The sequence below is a fragment of the Chanodichthys erythropterus genome, chromosome 11, assembly GCF_024489055.1.
Source record: "Chanodichthys erythropterus isolate Z2021 chromosome 11, ASM2448905v1, whole genome shotgun sequence".
NCBI lineage: Eukaryota > Metazoa > Chordata > Actinopteri > Cypriniformes > Xenocyprididae > Chanodichthys > Chanodichthys erythropterus.
In genome coordinates, this window is record NC_090231.1 from 55,046,949 (window position 1) to 55,065,564 (window position 18,616).

General features: G+C 37.1%; 2 protein-coding genes across 10 annotated transcripts in view; one reads left to right on the forward strand and one right to left on the reverse strand.

The window, feature by feature from the left end:
• pacsin3 (protein kinase C and casein kinase substrate in neurons 3) overlaps positions 1 to 18,616 on the forward strand; it is a 49,356-nt gene that overhangs the window by 19,664 nt on the left and 11,076 nt on the right. For 8 of the 9 annotated variants that reach the window (XM_067400095.1, XM_067400090.1, XM_067400089.1 and 5 more), the window contains 7 exons: positions 3,145 to 3,245; positions 5,611 to 5,767; positions 7,259 to 7,494; positions 8,799 to 8,954; positions 9,583 to 9,758; positions 16,752 to 16,872; positions 18,416 to 18,546. In XM_067400095.1, coding sequence (XP_067256196.1) covers positions 3,192 to 3,245; positions 5,611 to 5,767; positions 7,259 to 7,494; positions 8,799 to 8,954; positions 9,583 to 9,758; positions 16,752 to 16,872; positions 18,416 to 18,546 — 1,031 coding nt within the window. In that variant the 5' untranslated portion in view covers positions 3,145 to 3,191. Of the gene's footprint in view, positions 1 to 3,144; positions 3,246 to 5,610; positions 5,768 to 7,258; positions 7,495 to 8,798; positions 8,955 to 9,582; positions 9,759 to 16,751; positions 16,873 to 18,415; positions 18,547 to 18,616 lie in introns of those variants that run through there. The other variant, XM_067400098.1, reaches the window with a different exon arrangement.
• The window catches only part of fadd (Fas (tnfrsf6)-associated via death domain), a 39,995-nt gene that overhangs the window by 2,928 nt on the left and 18,451 nt on the right, over positions 1 to 18,616 (reverse strand). The window lies entirely within an intron of this gene.

Below are 18,616 nucleotides of genomic sequence, written 5' to 3' on the forward strand. Positions count from 1 at the left end.
TATCATGCGTCATTTGGGACTCAACTAAAGACTACACCCTATTTGCCCAACTGATCTTCAAGGACGTGAAGTCTGGTGTAGATAACAAATATGTGAAAAAATAAGGTGTTTTTTGAACATTCAAGCATGAAAATCTAGTAGAGCTAGTAGAGCGCAAAAACAAAATCAAGACTTTGAAAAGGGGCATAATAGGCACCCTTTAAACCTACATGTAAGGTCTAACAAATATTTTAGCAAAATATAACTGCGCTTCATTAGTTTGATGGGCACTTGTTTTTGCAAATATATTGATATGTCCTACAAAGTCAATAATACACTGCACAACCCTACCTTTGTGTCATATTTGAAAAGATATTGCAAACCAGAAATTGCTAAACAAAAGATTAAATAAATTGTCAAAATTATGCATCCATAGCAAATGCTCTTCACTACTCTGTTGGTTCCCAAGTCCCTCTTGAGGATGTTAATTTTCCATTAGCATTGCCAGTTTGGCCTGAATTGGAAGCAGATGCTCCTGCAAGGCCGATCCCACTCTTCCCTCCCGTTTGTTGTGTCTGTTTGAGGAAACTATACAACCTTGGCTCAAACAATAAGTTGAGAACCCAAGGCCAGAAGTGGTGCTAAATGTATACAAGCACGGGAAGAGCATGTACAAGGTTTTTTAGATGTACACCTACTTGTGCTGTTTGGACTAAATATAGTTTATGCAATAGCCAAAGCACTTAATAAACAGGTTATTTTAGGGAGATGAATAAGTGTTGCCTCCTATGAGCAATGGTGAATGGACACTTGCATGTCATCAGACATATTTTTATCAACATGTTTTTCCACACTCACTACGCATACACAGCAATGCTATAAAAGAACAATTTTAGGTTACCCAAAGAACCTTTTAATAATCTAAAGAACCTTCCACTGGAAAGGTTCCATTGATGTGAAAATGGGCTTTCGCACCAGGTAGTTATAGGAACTAACCACCAGGGCAGTCCCCTGCCATCTAAATGTTCCCCTATGACCGTTTTCCTGGTTGCATTCGCACCACCTGTAGGAACTCTGAAATCACGTAAGCCGTTACTTATGTCCTGCTGCTCTGATTGTTGTGCAGGACTTTAAAGATCATTATTATATGCCCCTTTTAAAAGATGTAATATAAGTCTCTGTTGTTCCCAGAATGTGTCTGTGAAGTTTGTTCAAAATACCCCACAGATCATTTATTGTAGCTTTGTAAATTATCCCCTGTTTGGGTATGAGCAAAACACTGGTCCCTTTAAATGCAAATGAGCTGCTGCTCCTGGCCCCCTTTCCAGAAGAGGGCGGAGCTTTAACAGCTCATGATTCGGTTGCTAAACAACAACAAAGCTGGAGAATCTCACGCACCCAAAATGAGGATTGTCAGTAACTGTGTTCAGCCTTGCATTGTTCAAACCGGAATCGACACTGATGGAGAGACTCAGGAAGAAGTTACAACTTTTAGAATGCAACTGAACGTTTCTGAACGGTTAGCGGATAAATGTATGTAGTTGCTGTGGAGTTGATTCAACTCATCGACTAGCATGTGCCGTCATGTTAAACTTTTGTGCAAATCCAGCATTGAATTGACCCTCGTTTGTGAAGCAGTCCGGTGCAAAATGACGGCATGGCAACAACACTCTACCACAACAACTCTTCCTCTTTTCTAAAGCAGCCCAACATGGCCTCATCTCCTTTATTGTGTGTTCTCAGGGGCGGGGTTTATGTAAATTTTGGGGTTTGTGATGTCACCCTCCTGGGAAGAAGCTTGTTGTAGTCCCAACCTGTCATTTGTTGTAGTCCTTAAATTATTTCTGTTAAAGAAAATATCTCCCTTTGCGTTGAACTTTGAGCATCGTAACTTTGCAGATGTTGTTTATGCTGAAACGGCAACATTACACACTAACTGAAGTTAAAAAAGTGAAATCATTATCAGTCACCCTTTTATTTTGAAGGTACTGAGTACGACTTAGCCAGAGCCTGAGCACACAGCTTTTAGTTTACGATCTATTTAACAGTCAACCAATCAACATACACTTATGTCACTGGTAGTTCCTATTGTGCTGTGTTAGACCCTACTCTGAACTAGGAGCTAATTTAGTTTCCCCAAAAGGCATTCCTAGAGCTAAATTTGTTCTCAATTCCTGCGGTGCGAACACACCAAAAAGTGGGTATGTCGGCAATTAATTCTAGGAACTATGAAAAGGTTCCTCCAATGCAAAATCCCCCATTGGTTATTCATGGAACCATCAATGCCAAATAAAATCCTTTATTTCTAAGAGTGAACACAAAAATAGATTCCATAAAAGGGGATTTTCACAGTGATGCTGTAGCATAGCCATTTTGGGTTCCCCAAAGAACTATATAATACTTGAATTTACCATTCCGACAAATGGAAAACTGCTTGGGTTGAAAGGGAGTCATGTGTGAGCTGTGCTTCAGACATCTCTATGCTATTGACAAGTCAATGGACCTTTTTTGACCATGAAATTTTGGTGAAACATCATTAATGTATGACCACAACTTTAGTGTAAAGAACTTTTTATAGTGGAAAAAGGTTTCTTTAGATTATTAAAGTACTTTTTGTGCAATGGAAAGGTTCCATGGATGTTAAAGGTTCTTCATGGAAGCACCGATGCCAATAAAAAAAAATATATATTTTTAAGATCGTGCTAGATTCAACCAGGAAAAAATTAAAGGGAGGACCTGGGTGACTGTGGCATCATTTGCTTTTTTTGCGACTCCACCCAGAGTGGAGCGGAGAAGCTTGTGCCTCACCTAGGTTGCCTTAGGCAGACACAAAGCAGCTCAGAGGTGAGACTGGCCTACGCTGGCTTCCTTTCAGTATTGGAATACAGGATTACTGTGCCTGGGCAGATGTCTTAACTGTAGAGGCCAAGGAGCGTTGGGTCACGAGAGGTTCCTGGCAAGACAGTAGTGAAATGTCTATGGAATATATTTCGTATGATTTACCACTGTTTAGTTTTTTGGATTGAACTTGAGGGCTTGTGCCATGTAGAGCAGAGACTGGATGAACTAGTTTCTTTCGTGGCAAGACTGCTGTATTTGGTTGACTTATGCTGTTACTAAATACAGTTGATGGCTCTATTTGATTTCTCATGATGTTCTTCACAGTTTGACTGACAGCCGCCATCATTCCGTGCTGCAAGGGCGACCCCAAAATGTCTTCCAACGGCGATCTGCAAGACGTTGGGAGCTGGGACAGCTTCTGGGAGGTAAGTATCCATGAACGCAAGGACACAGATCTCCCTGGTGGAGTGGGCCGCATGCTGTGGCATCCAGCCAGGGAGTTAGAGACGGGAATGGATCCCTGCAGATCCGACATTTCCAAGAGCTCTCTAAGAGCTTTCTGCACTGCTATTTTTCAAGCATACTTAGTCAGGTCTGTACTTGTCTTGGAGATAACTTACAGATATGAAGGGCTCTTAGATAGTAAAGTGAAAGTAAAGGGTTTATTATGCCATCTGTCTTGTTGACAGTTTAGGGTTTTGGTTCCTCCATTTTTTTTTTTTCCCCCCCTAACAAACATCACATGGATTGCATCATGCACACTGGAGGACTTAAGGTATTATGTACCATGTACAGTGGGTGCGTCTCAATCAGCTCCCTTGTTCAGTAGTCAGGGCACTGATCAGGGAGTCGGCCATTTTAAGGGCTATCTCAATCGCAAAATCCTTTAAATGCACTGAAACTTTCGCTCCCTAAAAAGTCCCACAATGTACCGTGAAAACCAGGGAGTATCAATGCTCACCATGTTCCCTTAACGGAAGTTCTGAAGCGTGAAACTTGAATAACGTGAGCAAACTCACTACATATATACAACATGCGATAGATTTTTATTTTATAAATTATTTAATTATATTTCAGCATAAACATACATTGCTAGAAAGGTAATGAACAATCTAGCTAACATTTATAATTTATTTAAAATGTTGCATGTATATTTTACAAGCAAAGTATTTATCATAATGTATTTTGGTAACACTTTAGTTTAGGGTCCAATTCTCACTATTAACTAGTTGCTTATTAACATGCAGATTACTAGGTTATTGCATGTTAGTTCTTATAAAGCACATATTAATGCCTTATTCTGCATGACCATATTCTACATCCCTTAATCCTATCCAATACCTAAACTTAACAACTACTTTAGTAACTATTAATAAGCTGTAATTAGGAGTTTATTGAGGCAAAAGTCATAGTTAATAGTTAGTTAATAGTGAGAATTGGACTCTAAACTAAAGTGTGACCTGTATTTTAAATAACTGTTGTTCGTAAATACCAGTAGTGATGTTGTACAATGAGGACGTGGTCATGTCACCGGAAATAGTCATCAGTGTCCCAATGTTTAGTGAGCCAGGGTCCTTATTGTCCTTACCAGTGCCCGAATTTGTGTACATGATATACTGATTTATTGCTTGGAAGCTGATTTAGACGCACCCAGTGTGTTATGGATAAGTATTATGCCATGACTACTTTCATTTAACTCCTCAGCAAAACTGTTTAGGTGTGGGTGATGTAAAACTTTTAACCCAGTCATTTATATGCATCACTTTGTAGGCTTGTCACCACACCAAATTGTTATAAATTTAACAAAACCTCACAGGTTTCATAATTCTCAATATCACCACAATATAACTTGAGTTAATGAATAAATTAATAATTATTAATGCATTATAGAACTACTCCAAGTATATTCATCCTTACCCAAATATGTACAGTAAGCACTATATACCAACTGCTTGACTGTTATATCTTCAAAAAAGTTAAACTATAATAGTTGAATGCATCCTACTCTGACTGCATATACAGTACTAATGTAAAGCAATATATACTGTATAGCAAATCTCAGCAAAAATCGTTACAAAATGTAAACTGTATTATCACACAGCTCTATTTATAAAGTTGGATACGTATATATTAACAATGTGTATTCTTAAAAGAGCTATATAAATAAATCTGACGTGATTTAGTAATTTAGGGGAGAAAGGTGTAGAATGCATTCATTTGTTGCATCACTGTGTGTTTATACAGGGCCCATAATATACAGCTGCTTGTAATTGAGAGATACGCATGTGAAAACTGATACTAAAAGTTTGTTTATGCTATAAATTTATAATATAACTGTTTTCATGTCACAGACAGACAAAAAATAGACACACATATTGGTCAATTGACAAGGTCTAAAACCATTTAAAGATTATCCATGAACTTTCTCTAAAATGGTAACTGAGGTAAAGTGTCCATGTTTATTGATGCTTTCTTCTCATTTCACTTGATAACCAAAATATAAATACTCTTGTTTCTCCTTGCCTAGAGGAAAATTTAAGTTAAACCTTTTACTCCACTCTACCCTAAACTGTTTTTTATAAGTCACAGGATGGAGTCAAAACAAATCGAATCCTACAATCTTAAATTTAATGAATAACCTTTATTAGACTGAAATGTAATTATTCACTGATATTCCTAGCTGTTACTATTTGTGACCTGATCAGTGAGTTAAGCTTGAGAACCGGATTCAGAAATTAATCTGTGTGCATCATTTTAGTATGACTCTCTAACATGACTTTCGTTGGTTAGCCTGGGAACTACAAGAGGACGGTTAAGCGTATTGACGATGGCTACAAGCTATGCAATGAGCTGGTCAGCTGCTTCCAGGAGCGGGCCAAGATTGAGAAGGGCTATTCCCAGCAGCTGAGTGATTGGGCCAGGAAATGGAGGGGTGTTGTGGAGAAAGGTCAGTATGCCTTTGAGTTTCATAGGTCATCGTCTTAAAGTAGACGCATCCCTCTACAGTCACATCAACACATTCAATACTGATGAGCTGATGAGCCTCTGTCGAACAATTATAAATCTGTCTGACATTTCATTCACCCTATCAGTGCCCACCCTTAATAGCTGCACAGTAGTTTCTAAGTGTGGGGAAAAGAAGGTATGAATGTAATATACAGTAATGCTGCCTCTGTTGCTTATGATGTTTGTCAGTGATCTGTCATGTAAGGGTTGCTGTTGTGTGGAATCATTGTATCTCCAAATCTACTACTTTTCAGGAAAATAAAAAAAACACTATTTTTTTAAATAGTTAAACACGGTTGTCAAACTTGATATTTATATGTCTTTATATGTGGTATTATTATTATTTTACCAAAATCAAGCTCAGATGGAGTTAGAAGGTTAGAAGGTGACTTTTGGACATGCGTGTTTTGTCCGTCATTAGAATGGCCGCATATGAGGCAGTAAGCATTACATTTCATCAACTTACTGGTTAAGTTTACAGCTATGTGGGGTTTTTTTTTTCTGTTGTTTGTCCAAAATCTAATTTTATAAAAGATGAAGTGCTTCGCAAATGCTATTCTACTCTTCTCTTCTCCACTCCTCAAATACAAAAAACATTAGCCATTATATATAGTGTTTTGTGAGTAAAGAAAATTATGTACCAGTTCTTTATTTATCATTGCATTGCAAACAAGCAGAGACAGTCCTAAATAGTGTTATCAAAAGTACCAACTCAAGTCAAAGAAATTTAAAAAATGTGACACTTTGAGAACTGTTGAGTGGATTCTTAAACACCTCTGATTGGCCATTGTGTTCACACGCTCAACAGATATGTCTGTGATTGGCTACAATGATCAACGCTTCAAAAACGTTGTAAATAGACATCAGTGATGCTCTTCACGGAGCGCTTACACAGATACACACGGGAGCATTTGAAAGTAGCCAATCACAGACAGATATTTTGAGCGTGTGAAAACAATGGCCAATTGGTTAGATATTTGCAAAATCCACAGACAGACCTAAAAGGTGACCAATCATAATGATTTAGAAAAAATAAAGAAATATGGAGAAACAAGTTGCACGCATGGGTGTGTTTTCAGCACTTGCAAAATAACAGTAGGAATAGTGAATCCTAAATATTGGATTTGAAAAATAAACCGTAAATGTAGGCCGTGAAAACAAAGCCACTGTATCTTGTACTGACCTTAAGAAAAGTCGTGGATATGAGTGGATTACCTCCCAGTGAGAGCCTCAGGCTGGACACATATTCAGTAATCAAACCATGTGACCTTAAAGGGGTAGATGCACTGACATACAATTATAATAAGCAGAGCGAGATGTGTATCTAGAGAACAGAAAATATTATACAAACTTGGGTTTTTTTTTAGTTAAGCAACTATTCAGTGTGTAGTAAGCTGCCAGATAAAGCCAAACTCTGATTTCTCTCCTGCAGGCTCGCAGTATGGGACTCTGGAAAAGGCCTGGCATGCTTTCATGAATGCGGCTGACAGACTGAGTGAGATCCATATGGAACTAAAAGAGAAACTGGTTGTTGAGGACAGTGAAAAGATTAGAAATTGGCAGAAGGAAGCCTTTCACAAGCAAATGATTGGTGGATTCCGTGAGACCAAAGACGCAGATGAAGGCTTCCGCAAGGCCCAGAAACCCTGGGTCCGAAAACTGAAGGATGTGAGTCTGCTCATGTGCAGAATACTACACCATTAGTATGGATTTCATCCATTAAATGATGGCAAAGGGAACAAAAGAAATCAGAGTTGAAATCCACTTTGTTTTGTTTTGTCTTGTTTTTAAAGCTTACCCAAAATCTACTGAAATGGAATGTAAATTTAGACTGTAATACTTGACAATAAGGTTTCATTTGTTTTCATTGTTAGTTTGTGTTTATCTATTGTTAATGAATGAAACCTTATTTTAAAGTGTTACTATTTAGATGAATGCCAGAAATCTGCTTTTTCATGCAACACATAGATGAACATCAGCGATTTCAAGCTCCAAAAAATGACCCAAAACAGAGTTTCTGCAGGTCTTAAGTTTTAATTAGCCCTTACACAAATTAAGACCTTAAAAAGATCTTAAATCAGACCAGAAAGTCTTAAAGTCATGGTATTAAATGTTGCATGCATTGCAAGAAAGGAATATCTCTGTCCTGTTTTCCAATACAAATATCTAAACATCTTTAAATAAATATAGATTTACTTGAGATGCAAATGAAAATTAATGAAAATATCTCTGTGTTTCAAAACTTCCCTTTGAATGATTTTTCTGAGCCCATTGGCAGAAATTTGTTCTTGTTTTAATCATAAACTCAGCACATTTTGATCAATTTCACGGAAAACAAGACTTTATATATCTTGATTTAAGAATCTTTAGACATTTGCACTGGAAAACAAGACAAAAATACTGCATACTTTTTGTGCAGAGTGATCAGAAGGTACAGTAAAAGATATTTCCATTTTGAGAGCAGAGAGATTGAAGCTACCATTTTGTAAAAATAAATAAAGTAATGGATATGTTAGTAGTAGTTGTTTTGATCTTTTTTCTTTTTTCTTTTTTTTTTTATAACTCTGAAGTGTTTCTGCTTAGACATTTACATTTAGAGAATATATTGACATCTGTTCCCTTCAATTTATTCCTTACATTTTATTTACTTAGTCTTAAAAGGTCTTAAAGTCTTAAATTTACCTTCATATACCTGTAGAATCCCTGAAAAACAACATTTGGCTGGTCCATATGATTTTTGTTAGTTATATTCCAAGTCTTCAAAAGTAATCTACTAGCTTAGTACGAGAAACAGACTGAAATTAAGTTTGAAAACCGAAAATCTCGACCACCATACAGTAACATTAAGGTGAATAGATGATGGCAGAGGTCTATAAGAGTGTTTAAAGAGAACCATATATTTATATCATGTACCACAGTGTATGTAGTAATGAGTAAATAGTATGGTTGTGTAAATATTTTCTCTGCGATAGGTGGAGTCTACCAAAAAAAGTTATCACCAAGCCCGGAAGGAAGAGCGCACGGCATTGACCCGTGAAAATCATGCCAAGGCCGACCCCACCAAATCCCAAGAGGAGGTCCGCAAGTTCACAGATCGCCTGGAGAAATGCACCCAGGAGGCAGAGAAGGTGCCGTGAGAAAAAAGTCAGACACGACCGTTTTAGTAATTTTAATTTTTTGAGGATTTTGCATTAAGTCGGTAATTACTGTATTAGAAGCTTGTCAACAAGTGTCCATGTCTAGGTGGAAGGAGATGGGTGGGGAATGAAATGACAGAATTTCCTTAAAACCTAGACAAGACGTGGCTTGCTTGTTGCTAGTGCCAATTGTAAGGCCCATGTGATGATGATGATGTCTTTAGACTTGTTGTGACAATGCTAAGTTATGGGTGTGAACAACATGGGTTGTTGAATGTGTAGTTTCATTCACAAAACTACACTTTATGCCTTCAGTTTCTACCTTCTCAAAGGTGTGAAGAGAAACACCACCTGATTTTATTTTGCTTTGGTTTCCATAATTTCTAAAAAAGGAGACTTGTCTATCTTTCAGGTAGTCATGAGATTCATATTAGTCAATTTTTTTACATTTAATTTAGATAATCCAGTGTGATGTCCAAATGAAGAAAGTGTTACAGCTTGCTCCTTGTGAAATATTCATTGGTCCATCTGAACAGGAAATTCTGATCTTCAGTAGTGCCCCTGTGAACTGTCCCATGACTTTCTTGTGTGTTTTATTTTTTTGGATGTTTTTTCTCAGGCTAAGGAGCGTTATGAGAGAGCCCTGGACGAGCTGAATCGCTGTAACCCACGTTACATGGAGGACATGGAGCAAGTGTTTGAAATCACCCAGGAGGCAGAAAAGAAGAGGTTGCGCTTTTTTAAAGAAGTTCTTCAGGACATACACCAGCACATGGACCTCTCCAGCAATGATGGGTTAGTCCCTCTTCACAGTCTACACGGACACTTATCTTACAGGACAGCGTGCTAAATATGTTGGATTTGAAACTCTTTGTGTCTGCAGCAAGTCCATTAATAGTGGTTCACACACACCAACCAACCAACCAACCAAACAGTCATTTAGAGTAAAGTCCAATAGAATATAATGTTGCTAATAATGCTGCATAATAAATATAGCATGCACACATAGTGTTGCACGATATACCGGTACTAGAAAGGTATCGCGATACCCTGCTTTTAGAAACGGTACGGTTCTTCATTTTATTAGTACCGGTACTTTGAGTGCCAGCTGTATTTCCTAATGTGCGACAGCAGGGAGCAGTGTGTGCAGCGCGCTGCTTCTGAGGCACATTGAGTGCGTGTTTATTCCTGTCAACTGCGCAACGGCAGATGCACAAAGCAAAATATGGCATTATTTTGCTTGCATTGCCGACAGTCAGGGCAAGCCCACGGACACCACAAAGCCCGTCTGCAAAATACGTTACAAAATAACGCAAGCGAAGGGAGCATCCAACTTGCCAAACATCCCGATTTGTACAGAGAATTTAAAGAGCGACAGGTTAGTGAATGTGATACCAGCGTTATGTTTGTGCTCTCAAAAATTAAATGAGTGTTATTTATATTACTCATGCAAGCAGACATCCGCAAAGAGGTGTATTATTGAGTCTAATAAGTGATATCTGGTTGCTAAAATAAAATTAATTTTAAAAAACAAATATGTGAAGGGACTATACAATTATATTAAACCAATTTATGCTTTAATAACATTGCTCTAATTATTTACAGTAATCAATATTCTCACTGTCAAAACACTTACATGCAGGGCTTGATGACAGCCACTCCCACTAGCCACTTTGGCGAGTTGAATATAATTTAAGTTTACAGCCAAATGGTCGTTGAAGATCGTCGTAGCACAAAATTACAATCCAATCACACAATTCGTTATTTACATGCAGTTAGTGAAGGAGGGATAGGCGGAATTGCGCTGAATGACACACAACAGAAGCGCTCTCTCGCGTGCGCTCTCTCTCGCTCTCTCTCTCTCTCTGTCTGTCGCGCGCGCGATCAGTTTTCCACGCGTCTGAATAGTCAAATACACGTGCACACAGATGTCTAAATGTCCATCATGTGGAGTATCTCGCGTGAATACAGTCGGTTATGGCTTAAGTGGACGTAAACAGGTGGGTAATAACTGGATATTTGTCAGTTACGTCCATGCATTCAGCAGCCCAATTAAATAGGCCTGTCCATCATTAATGTTAATCAAACAACAAAACCTGTTAAATATGTTAAATAAACCTAGTGTATCTGAAAAAAGATTATTTTTAATTTACTACTGTTTTTGTAATTCGCTTCTTTGTTCTTTTATATAGCATAACACAAATAACTTGTTCTCATACTAGCTCATGCTCATATTGTCCACCTCTTGCCCACCTGTACATACCAGCTGATATAAAATGTAATCTTGATTTGGGTGGTCAGTCTGCATTTAAAAGTTTGAAAGTGTTTTAAATCTTCTAAATCAAGTAAAATGACTCAAAGTAATTTAAGCATAAGAAAGTCAGCTTTAATCATATAAAATGTAATTTACCAACATCAAAATTGTGGCCAATAAAAATGCTAGCCACAGTTCTGTCATATGTTATTTATTTACTTTTCCTACTGTTTTAGGTTTTTGCCATAGTATCGTTTAAGTATCGGTATCGTGATACTGAAGTTGGGTATCGTATCGAAGTCAAAATTTTGGTATCGTGACAACACTATGCACACATTATGTAAACTTTTTTTATCAATCAATACTTTTCAATATTGAATACAGTATGCTGATATTCGAAATAGTTCATAATCGCATTTCCCTTGACTTTATCCACCATCTTAGCTAATAATGTTCACTGAAATCTTCACCGTGCATTCTGGGATTGTATGTGATGCTTCTATAGAATGTAGTTAAAATCTATTTAAAGGAGAGCTTCCAATAGACCTTAATCAGGGTAGTGCCATATTTGAAAACGAGGCTGTGAGGGATAGAACAAAGTACTGTTGTTTAACAACAAACCGATTGTTCAGCTGATTGAACCATCTTTCCAAAAGACTTTCAGTAGACAAGAACTTCATAAAACATTTTTGAAAGTCTTGAAAATTACACATAAACTAGGACCTTCATATGCCATTGTAAAGACTAAGGCCTATTGAGATTTTGTTAGCAATGTTGCTTGAGCTAAAACATGCAATATTCTAATAATCATCTGAACCAAATATTGGGTAAAATGGACCGTGTAAATAATTTTCATCGGTTCAATGCTTTTTAAATGAAATTATATTCTTAGAAGGGCTGGGCGATAAACAATATCATATCAAGATTGTGATAAAATTTACGTCGGTGACTATGATAAGCTCTGGACAGTTTTACTCAATATGGGTTAATTTAACAGCCTGTCACACAGCAGAAATAAACACAACAGCAGTCAGTCAGTGCATGTCGCTAATAAGTGATTTCTGTGTGCATCTGTGAATGAATGACGCAGTACACACTCACACACATGATGCTCGTGGTGTTTTCAGCATCTGCCATTTCAATATATGATTATGAGGACATGAACACTTGATCTTCATCTCCAGTCACTTCACTAGCTTTTCACCATTTCATTTTAGAAAAACTACTGTCAAATACACACTGAAACTGAAACTAAAAATGAAAGATTTTTATTATAATTATTATTATTATTTCTAAGGATTATCATACAACCAAGATATTTTTCATCCATGTTTTACATTTATACAGTTCTGTTGTGCAGCATCTTATTTGACAAAAAGCAATGTTTTGTTGTAAAATGTTATATTTTTATTTGATCGCATTTTAAAAGTTTGATTAAATTGTTAAAGTTTATATAAATTTGTGTTAAATCATAAAACACAGAATCCCCAAAAAATAAAATGGAAAACACAGAATTTGAAGATGGATTTCATTAAATTAAATACAAACAAGTTTACATTCATTCTCAAGGAAATTCTCATTTCCTTCCCCATTAATGGAAAACGAATATTGTGATAAATATCGATATTGAATGACATGGGGAAAAAAATATTATGATAATATTTTTGGCCATATTGCCCAGCCATAATTCTTAGTCAGCATTTACCTTGACTCTGTCTGCTAGCTTTTGATAAGGTTTGTTCACTGAGCTCGGTGCAATGAATCCCCCAATCGTACTTTTAATTGTAATACATATTTTCTATGGTGCTTTTATGTATTGAATTGAATGATGTAGTTATAGGTGACATTGCTAGTTGATTCTATCCATGAAGATTTGAAATATCTTAAAAGGTAGCAAAAATTTGGCATCCAACTGTTTCAAACAGCCTTGGTGCCAAGAATACACTCACGGTGCCTAAAAATGCTATCTAGTTAGGGGACTCATTAGAGTTTGAAACGGAGCCACTGAGAGACTGACAGGCGCAGATGTCGGCATAGTCGTGCATTGAAAACTGACATGAGAGAAATGGGGAGCTCTGTATTAAACATTTCTTAATGTCGAGTCCTCATTTATATAGACCATATCAATATCCTCAGGCTCTTGAAATAGTTTCTGGTCATTTATGTGTCTCATAGCTGAAAACTGAAATAAATGAAGAATGTTAACCATTAATAAGTGCTTATTTGTTTTTTCCGTGCTCTCTGCTATCATTTTGTTTACTCAATGAGGAATTCTGAGCATGTCGTTGACTATTAACCAGGGTCATTTCAAAAGAGCTGAAAGCTAGGGCAACTCACTGCTTTTATTTGTTTTTTAATCAATGAACAAATGCCTCCTTTCGTTTTACGTTTCAGTGTTAGCTCTAACAGCGTGGAGTTACATGTTCAGAATGGCAACAAAAACAACACCCTTCAAACCTGTCTCTGCAGTTTTGCACAATTGTTTACTTTTGTTGAGCTGTAATTACAGGGCTGGTGCTGAGCTGTGCGTTAATCATATAGTTTAGTTTCATGTACAGGAATTTTTGTGTTTACTTTAGCCCTCCCTCATTCTTTGAATTTCCATGGTACTTAATGGGCCAGGCCAGGCCTTTTGTTCTGGTAGGATTGGTTATGAAACTAACTTTGACAAAAGCAACTATATTTTGACTTTTTTGAAGAAAATGTGAGCGGTGCTTGGCTGAACAAAACTCATCGACTCAACGTACCTTAAAGGATAAGTTCTGCAACTGATGTTCTGCAATTCGCCACTGATGATGATCATTGTAAATGAAAGTCATATTTAGGTCATGACTGTCAGTTATTTGTGAACTAAATCTGCTGTAAAAGGGAGAGGTGTTTAATTTTACAGAAACGTGGACATTTGGCTATTTTAGGTAAAATAATACATATTAACATCCATGCATCTTTACTCCTTGCTGCTAGATGGAAATGATATAGAACTAGTATGTTTGCATAACCTTCCTGTTAACGCATTTTGCATCTGTACATTTGTATTTTATATTTGTCGCCACATATTTACACATTTATTGTATTATAATTGACCTTTTTCTTAAATTATAAATTAGTTTTTCTCTATTTTTAAATAATATATAGTATATATTTTTTTCATTTGTTTGCAAACATGAATTATCAGAATCTTAAATTGATAGTGTATAATAAGTTTTGCTAATAAAATCAAATGTTTGCTTATTCGCAGCTCAATACATATTAAATGTTGCATATTACATATACATTTTCTGGTTAAATCTCCTGTATACTTCTGTACATTGGAGAAAAACGTGGATTATCATATACAATTCTTTAGATAGAAGTATTTTGATATTTTTTTTTACCCAAAATGGGATTGATTGAGCCTTACTGAGCTCTAAACACATGTCTGTTTCATTCATACTGGAAGCCGGAGGGCGCCCTCGTGCTGAAACTCTAAATATGTCTCACAGAAGTAATAACTTATGATGTTCCAGGAAATCCCTAATGTGGACAAGGCCATCAAGCTATTGCTGTAGCTGAATAAAAAGATAGAAATGCTTAAATTAAATGTTGTCTTTTGTTGGACAACAGGTTTATGAACGAATCTCATCACAAGTTTGGGAAGATGATGCTTTTTCAAATGCACATTGTACACATTTACTACTTTAAATGCATTTACTACCAATCGCAGCCTTTGCGAACTCGTAATCAATTCATCATTGATTACTTTTAGTAGTTAAAGGTGCAGTATGTACGATTTCTGTCTGCTAGAGGTCACTAGAGGCCCATTCAAAACAAAGGCGTAGCTTGATGACGGCATATTTGAGCGCAAAATCTTGGGACATGAGACAGATGGTGCAAAAGAATAGGGATAGGACTCGGGAAGAAATCGTGTTCATGGATGCAATTATTACTGTATTATGAAACAGAGGCTGCTGGAGCGATTGCGCAATAAACTCCTCACGAGCAGCGGGACTTTTATTATGCCACAGTCACCAGCGCCGCTTCTGCTTTTCCGGTCATGAGTATGAGGTAACGCAGCTCTGTTTATTATATTAGATACATTTGAGTGTGTTGAAAATGATGTTATAACGTTGCGTTCGCTCGACGGCTGCTGTGAGACACTGTTACACACTGCAGTAACATAGATCGATTTTACAATATCATATTAAATGCTGGATGGCTTGTGTTGATAAATGGCATAAAATTAATTTTAAAACGTATTGTATGATGGAGAAAATGCTGTATTACTGTTACTAAAAATAAAGCTGCATCTGATTATGCTATGTTAGCTACTTGATAAAATAGTGTTTTTCTCTGAGGCATGGTAAAGCATGGTACTCGCAAAAAATCAAGAAAATCAGATTTAAACAATAAGACTAAACGTGTTGAGCTATTTAACAACAATTAGTTTTCTGTCTATAAATATATCAAAACAGTTGTTCCCTTGTCTTTTAAAACATGTAAATATTAAAGCGTCTTTGATGTTTCCATGGTTTCTACAAAATAAAACCAGAAACCGAGGGTAATGCGGGTATGACGCAATTGACAGGTGACTCCTCACACGTCCCGGAGCCTTGGTTAAAATTGCAATTTTCTAATGATTTACAAATAGTTTAAAAAAAATTGGGATGTTTTTAGTGGTTTTTGGATATTTTACTGCAAAAATCTTACATATTGCACCTTTAAGTACACTAAATATCAAGTACTTTACTCAAATAGAATTAAAAACAAGTACTTATACTACCAACCGGTGGAGAACAAAGTACACAAATTAAGTACTTGAGTGCATTTACATATGCTTTTACTGGAGTAATAATTTATTAGGGTAACTGTACTTAATGTGTAACCAATATTCTCCATGTTACCTGCTCCCAGATATCCCCGTTTATATTTCTCAGAAGTCCACCAGATTCGTCAAACTTGACAGCTCCAGGGTTTTTGTTTAAAACTACAGATTGAACTTCCGCAATTTTGTATTCCTGCCCACGGACAGTCAGGTTGACATAATCAAAAGTGCATTTTGTGTGTTGAAGTTTTTTGGCAGAAGCCACACCACAGCGCTTCTCTGTTTGCTCTAGTCTTGTAGCACCCATTCATTTATTCATTCATTCATTCATTAATTCAAGTTTCTACTTCATAGACAGCCAAGTTTTAGTAAAAGCCCATCTTGTCAGCAGTTACCCCTTTAAGTAAATATAGTATCTTTTAGCAGTAGTAACGTAGTATGGACCTTTTAGGGGTAGATGAGATAAAAAGTTGCCCTTTTATGGATAATGCCCCAGTGACAAACTGTAGTACCCCCCCAAAAGTTTACGACACTGTACAGAATGCATTACACATCAAAATATATTTCTCTGTGTTAGGTGTTTTTAAACATACAAGCATTAGTAATAGCGATGTTTGTTTGTCTTAGCAAGCACCATCAATTAAAGTTGCTGTTGGCTGTTTTTTTATACATACACTTCCTTGTGCACAAATAAAACCTGTCCTAACAAAGTATGTGGAAAATCCCCATGCAGATTCCGAGCCCTGTTCCGAGACCTCGGCCAGACCATCAACGTAGCCAATGACACGGAGGACCTCAGGTGGTGGAGGAACACCCATGGGCCCGGCATGAGCATGAACTGGCCGCAGTTTGAGGTATATTCTGCAAAATGCTGCTTTGTTTATTATATTTGCTACATCCCAGAATGCCAGGAAACTCTAGTGCCAGATGCAAACAAGACTACAAACTTAAACTCTAACATTTGCTTAGAAAAGATATGACATTTACGGACAAACAGTGTTGCGGAGTCGTCAACCATAGAGCCGTTTTGGGCCCCGGGCTCCAGTGGTGGTGAATTTCTAATGGGTTGAGCGTGAATGAGCTGTTGTCTTTGCATGGCCCATGAGTGGGTTCAGGAATGTCGGATCCCTCTCTCTAATGGCAAATCCTTCGCAGCCCTCCCCACAGCACAAACACATGCAGGCACACAGTGGCAGCACCTCCGTTTGTGCAAATGATGTTTGTACATACACGATGGTGTGTTGTGGAATCTGAGTGTGTTCGAAATTTCAAAATCCCCCCACAGTGTGAATGTTTAATCGAGCAGTAGGAGAGTGAATGGCAATCACAGAGCTAAAACGAAGCTTTTAGTCAAGTTTGCCCAGGTAAGTGACACCTCCAGAAGAATCTTCTGGCATCCTCCCTGTTCTGCCAGCACACTGGAGTTCTTTGTATGGCTGTAAACAGGCACAGGCTCTCTCTCTCTGTGTGAACAGTGATAGAAGGCCGACTGGACGATCGTCCAGCATGTGACTCTGAATATAAGTGCTGTTATGTCACGGTCACATTGTGTGACTGTTCTGTATTTTCGTTCTGCTTTAAAACAAGGCTATTTATTGACCGAATGTATTAAACTTAATGGACCATATGCGCAGAATGTCCTTAATGACTTCTTTAAAAATATAAGCCAGCTGGAAAACTTCCGGTGAAATGTCACTTGGTATGTCTGTATCTTCAGTGTCCTGAGGTGGTTTTAAACCACATCAATAGTGTAATAATTCGTTTATAATCAGAATATAGTCACTTAAATGGTCAGCCCTAGCATTAATTTAGTTATTCAGACGTAAAACGGCATAAAATAAAAGACGTGTCTCAGTGTTCCTCCTCGGCAAAATTCAGTTTGATCAGTTTTCACACTTTCATTAAAATTTTAGATTGAATGTGCACTTTAGTTAAATTCACTGAATAAAATGTGTGCCGAAATCATTGAGCTTGCACTGCACTAACAGCTTCAGTGATTATAAAGGGAGGAGTGCGGTGCTTGCTTTCTGTGTAATTCCTTCACAAGAAAAGTTATTGTTTTTCATGAGATTTTGTGAGTACTTCATATTTCGCCTTGACAAAATGTGTTTTTAAACGTAGTGATTTCATAATGTTTGAAATTTATTCAAAAGTGAAACAGAGTGAAAAACTATTACAGGAAATGGCTAATATATGCACAAATAAATGCCCATCTGCTGGTTATAGTGGTAATGTCTTTTTTTATTTTTAGACAAAATTGTTTTCTCAATGTTGGATTTCCTTTTTGGTTTTGGAGACAATTTCAGAAGGACGAACAAATAATGTTTTGGTCATCACATTAAAAATAACATTTACATATGAAATGCACATGTGAAAATCCATATTACGTTTTAACAGGAGTGGTCACCAGAAGCGCACCGATCCATCAGTCGAAAGGAAAGAAACAGTCGTTCTGATGACGTGGTCACTCTGACTAACATTGTCTCGGCAGGAGACGAACCCCCGCGGACCCCACAGGAAACTACAAGGTACGTCTGACTTCCACACACTCGAATGCTCATGTACAAAGAACATGTTCACAAATATTTATTTTCTATT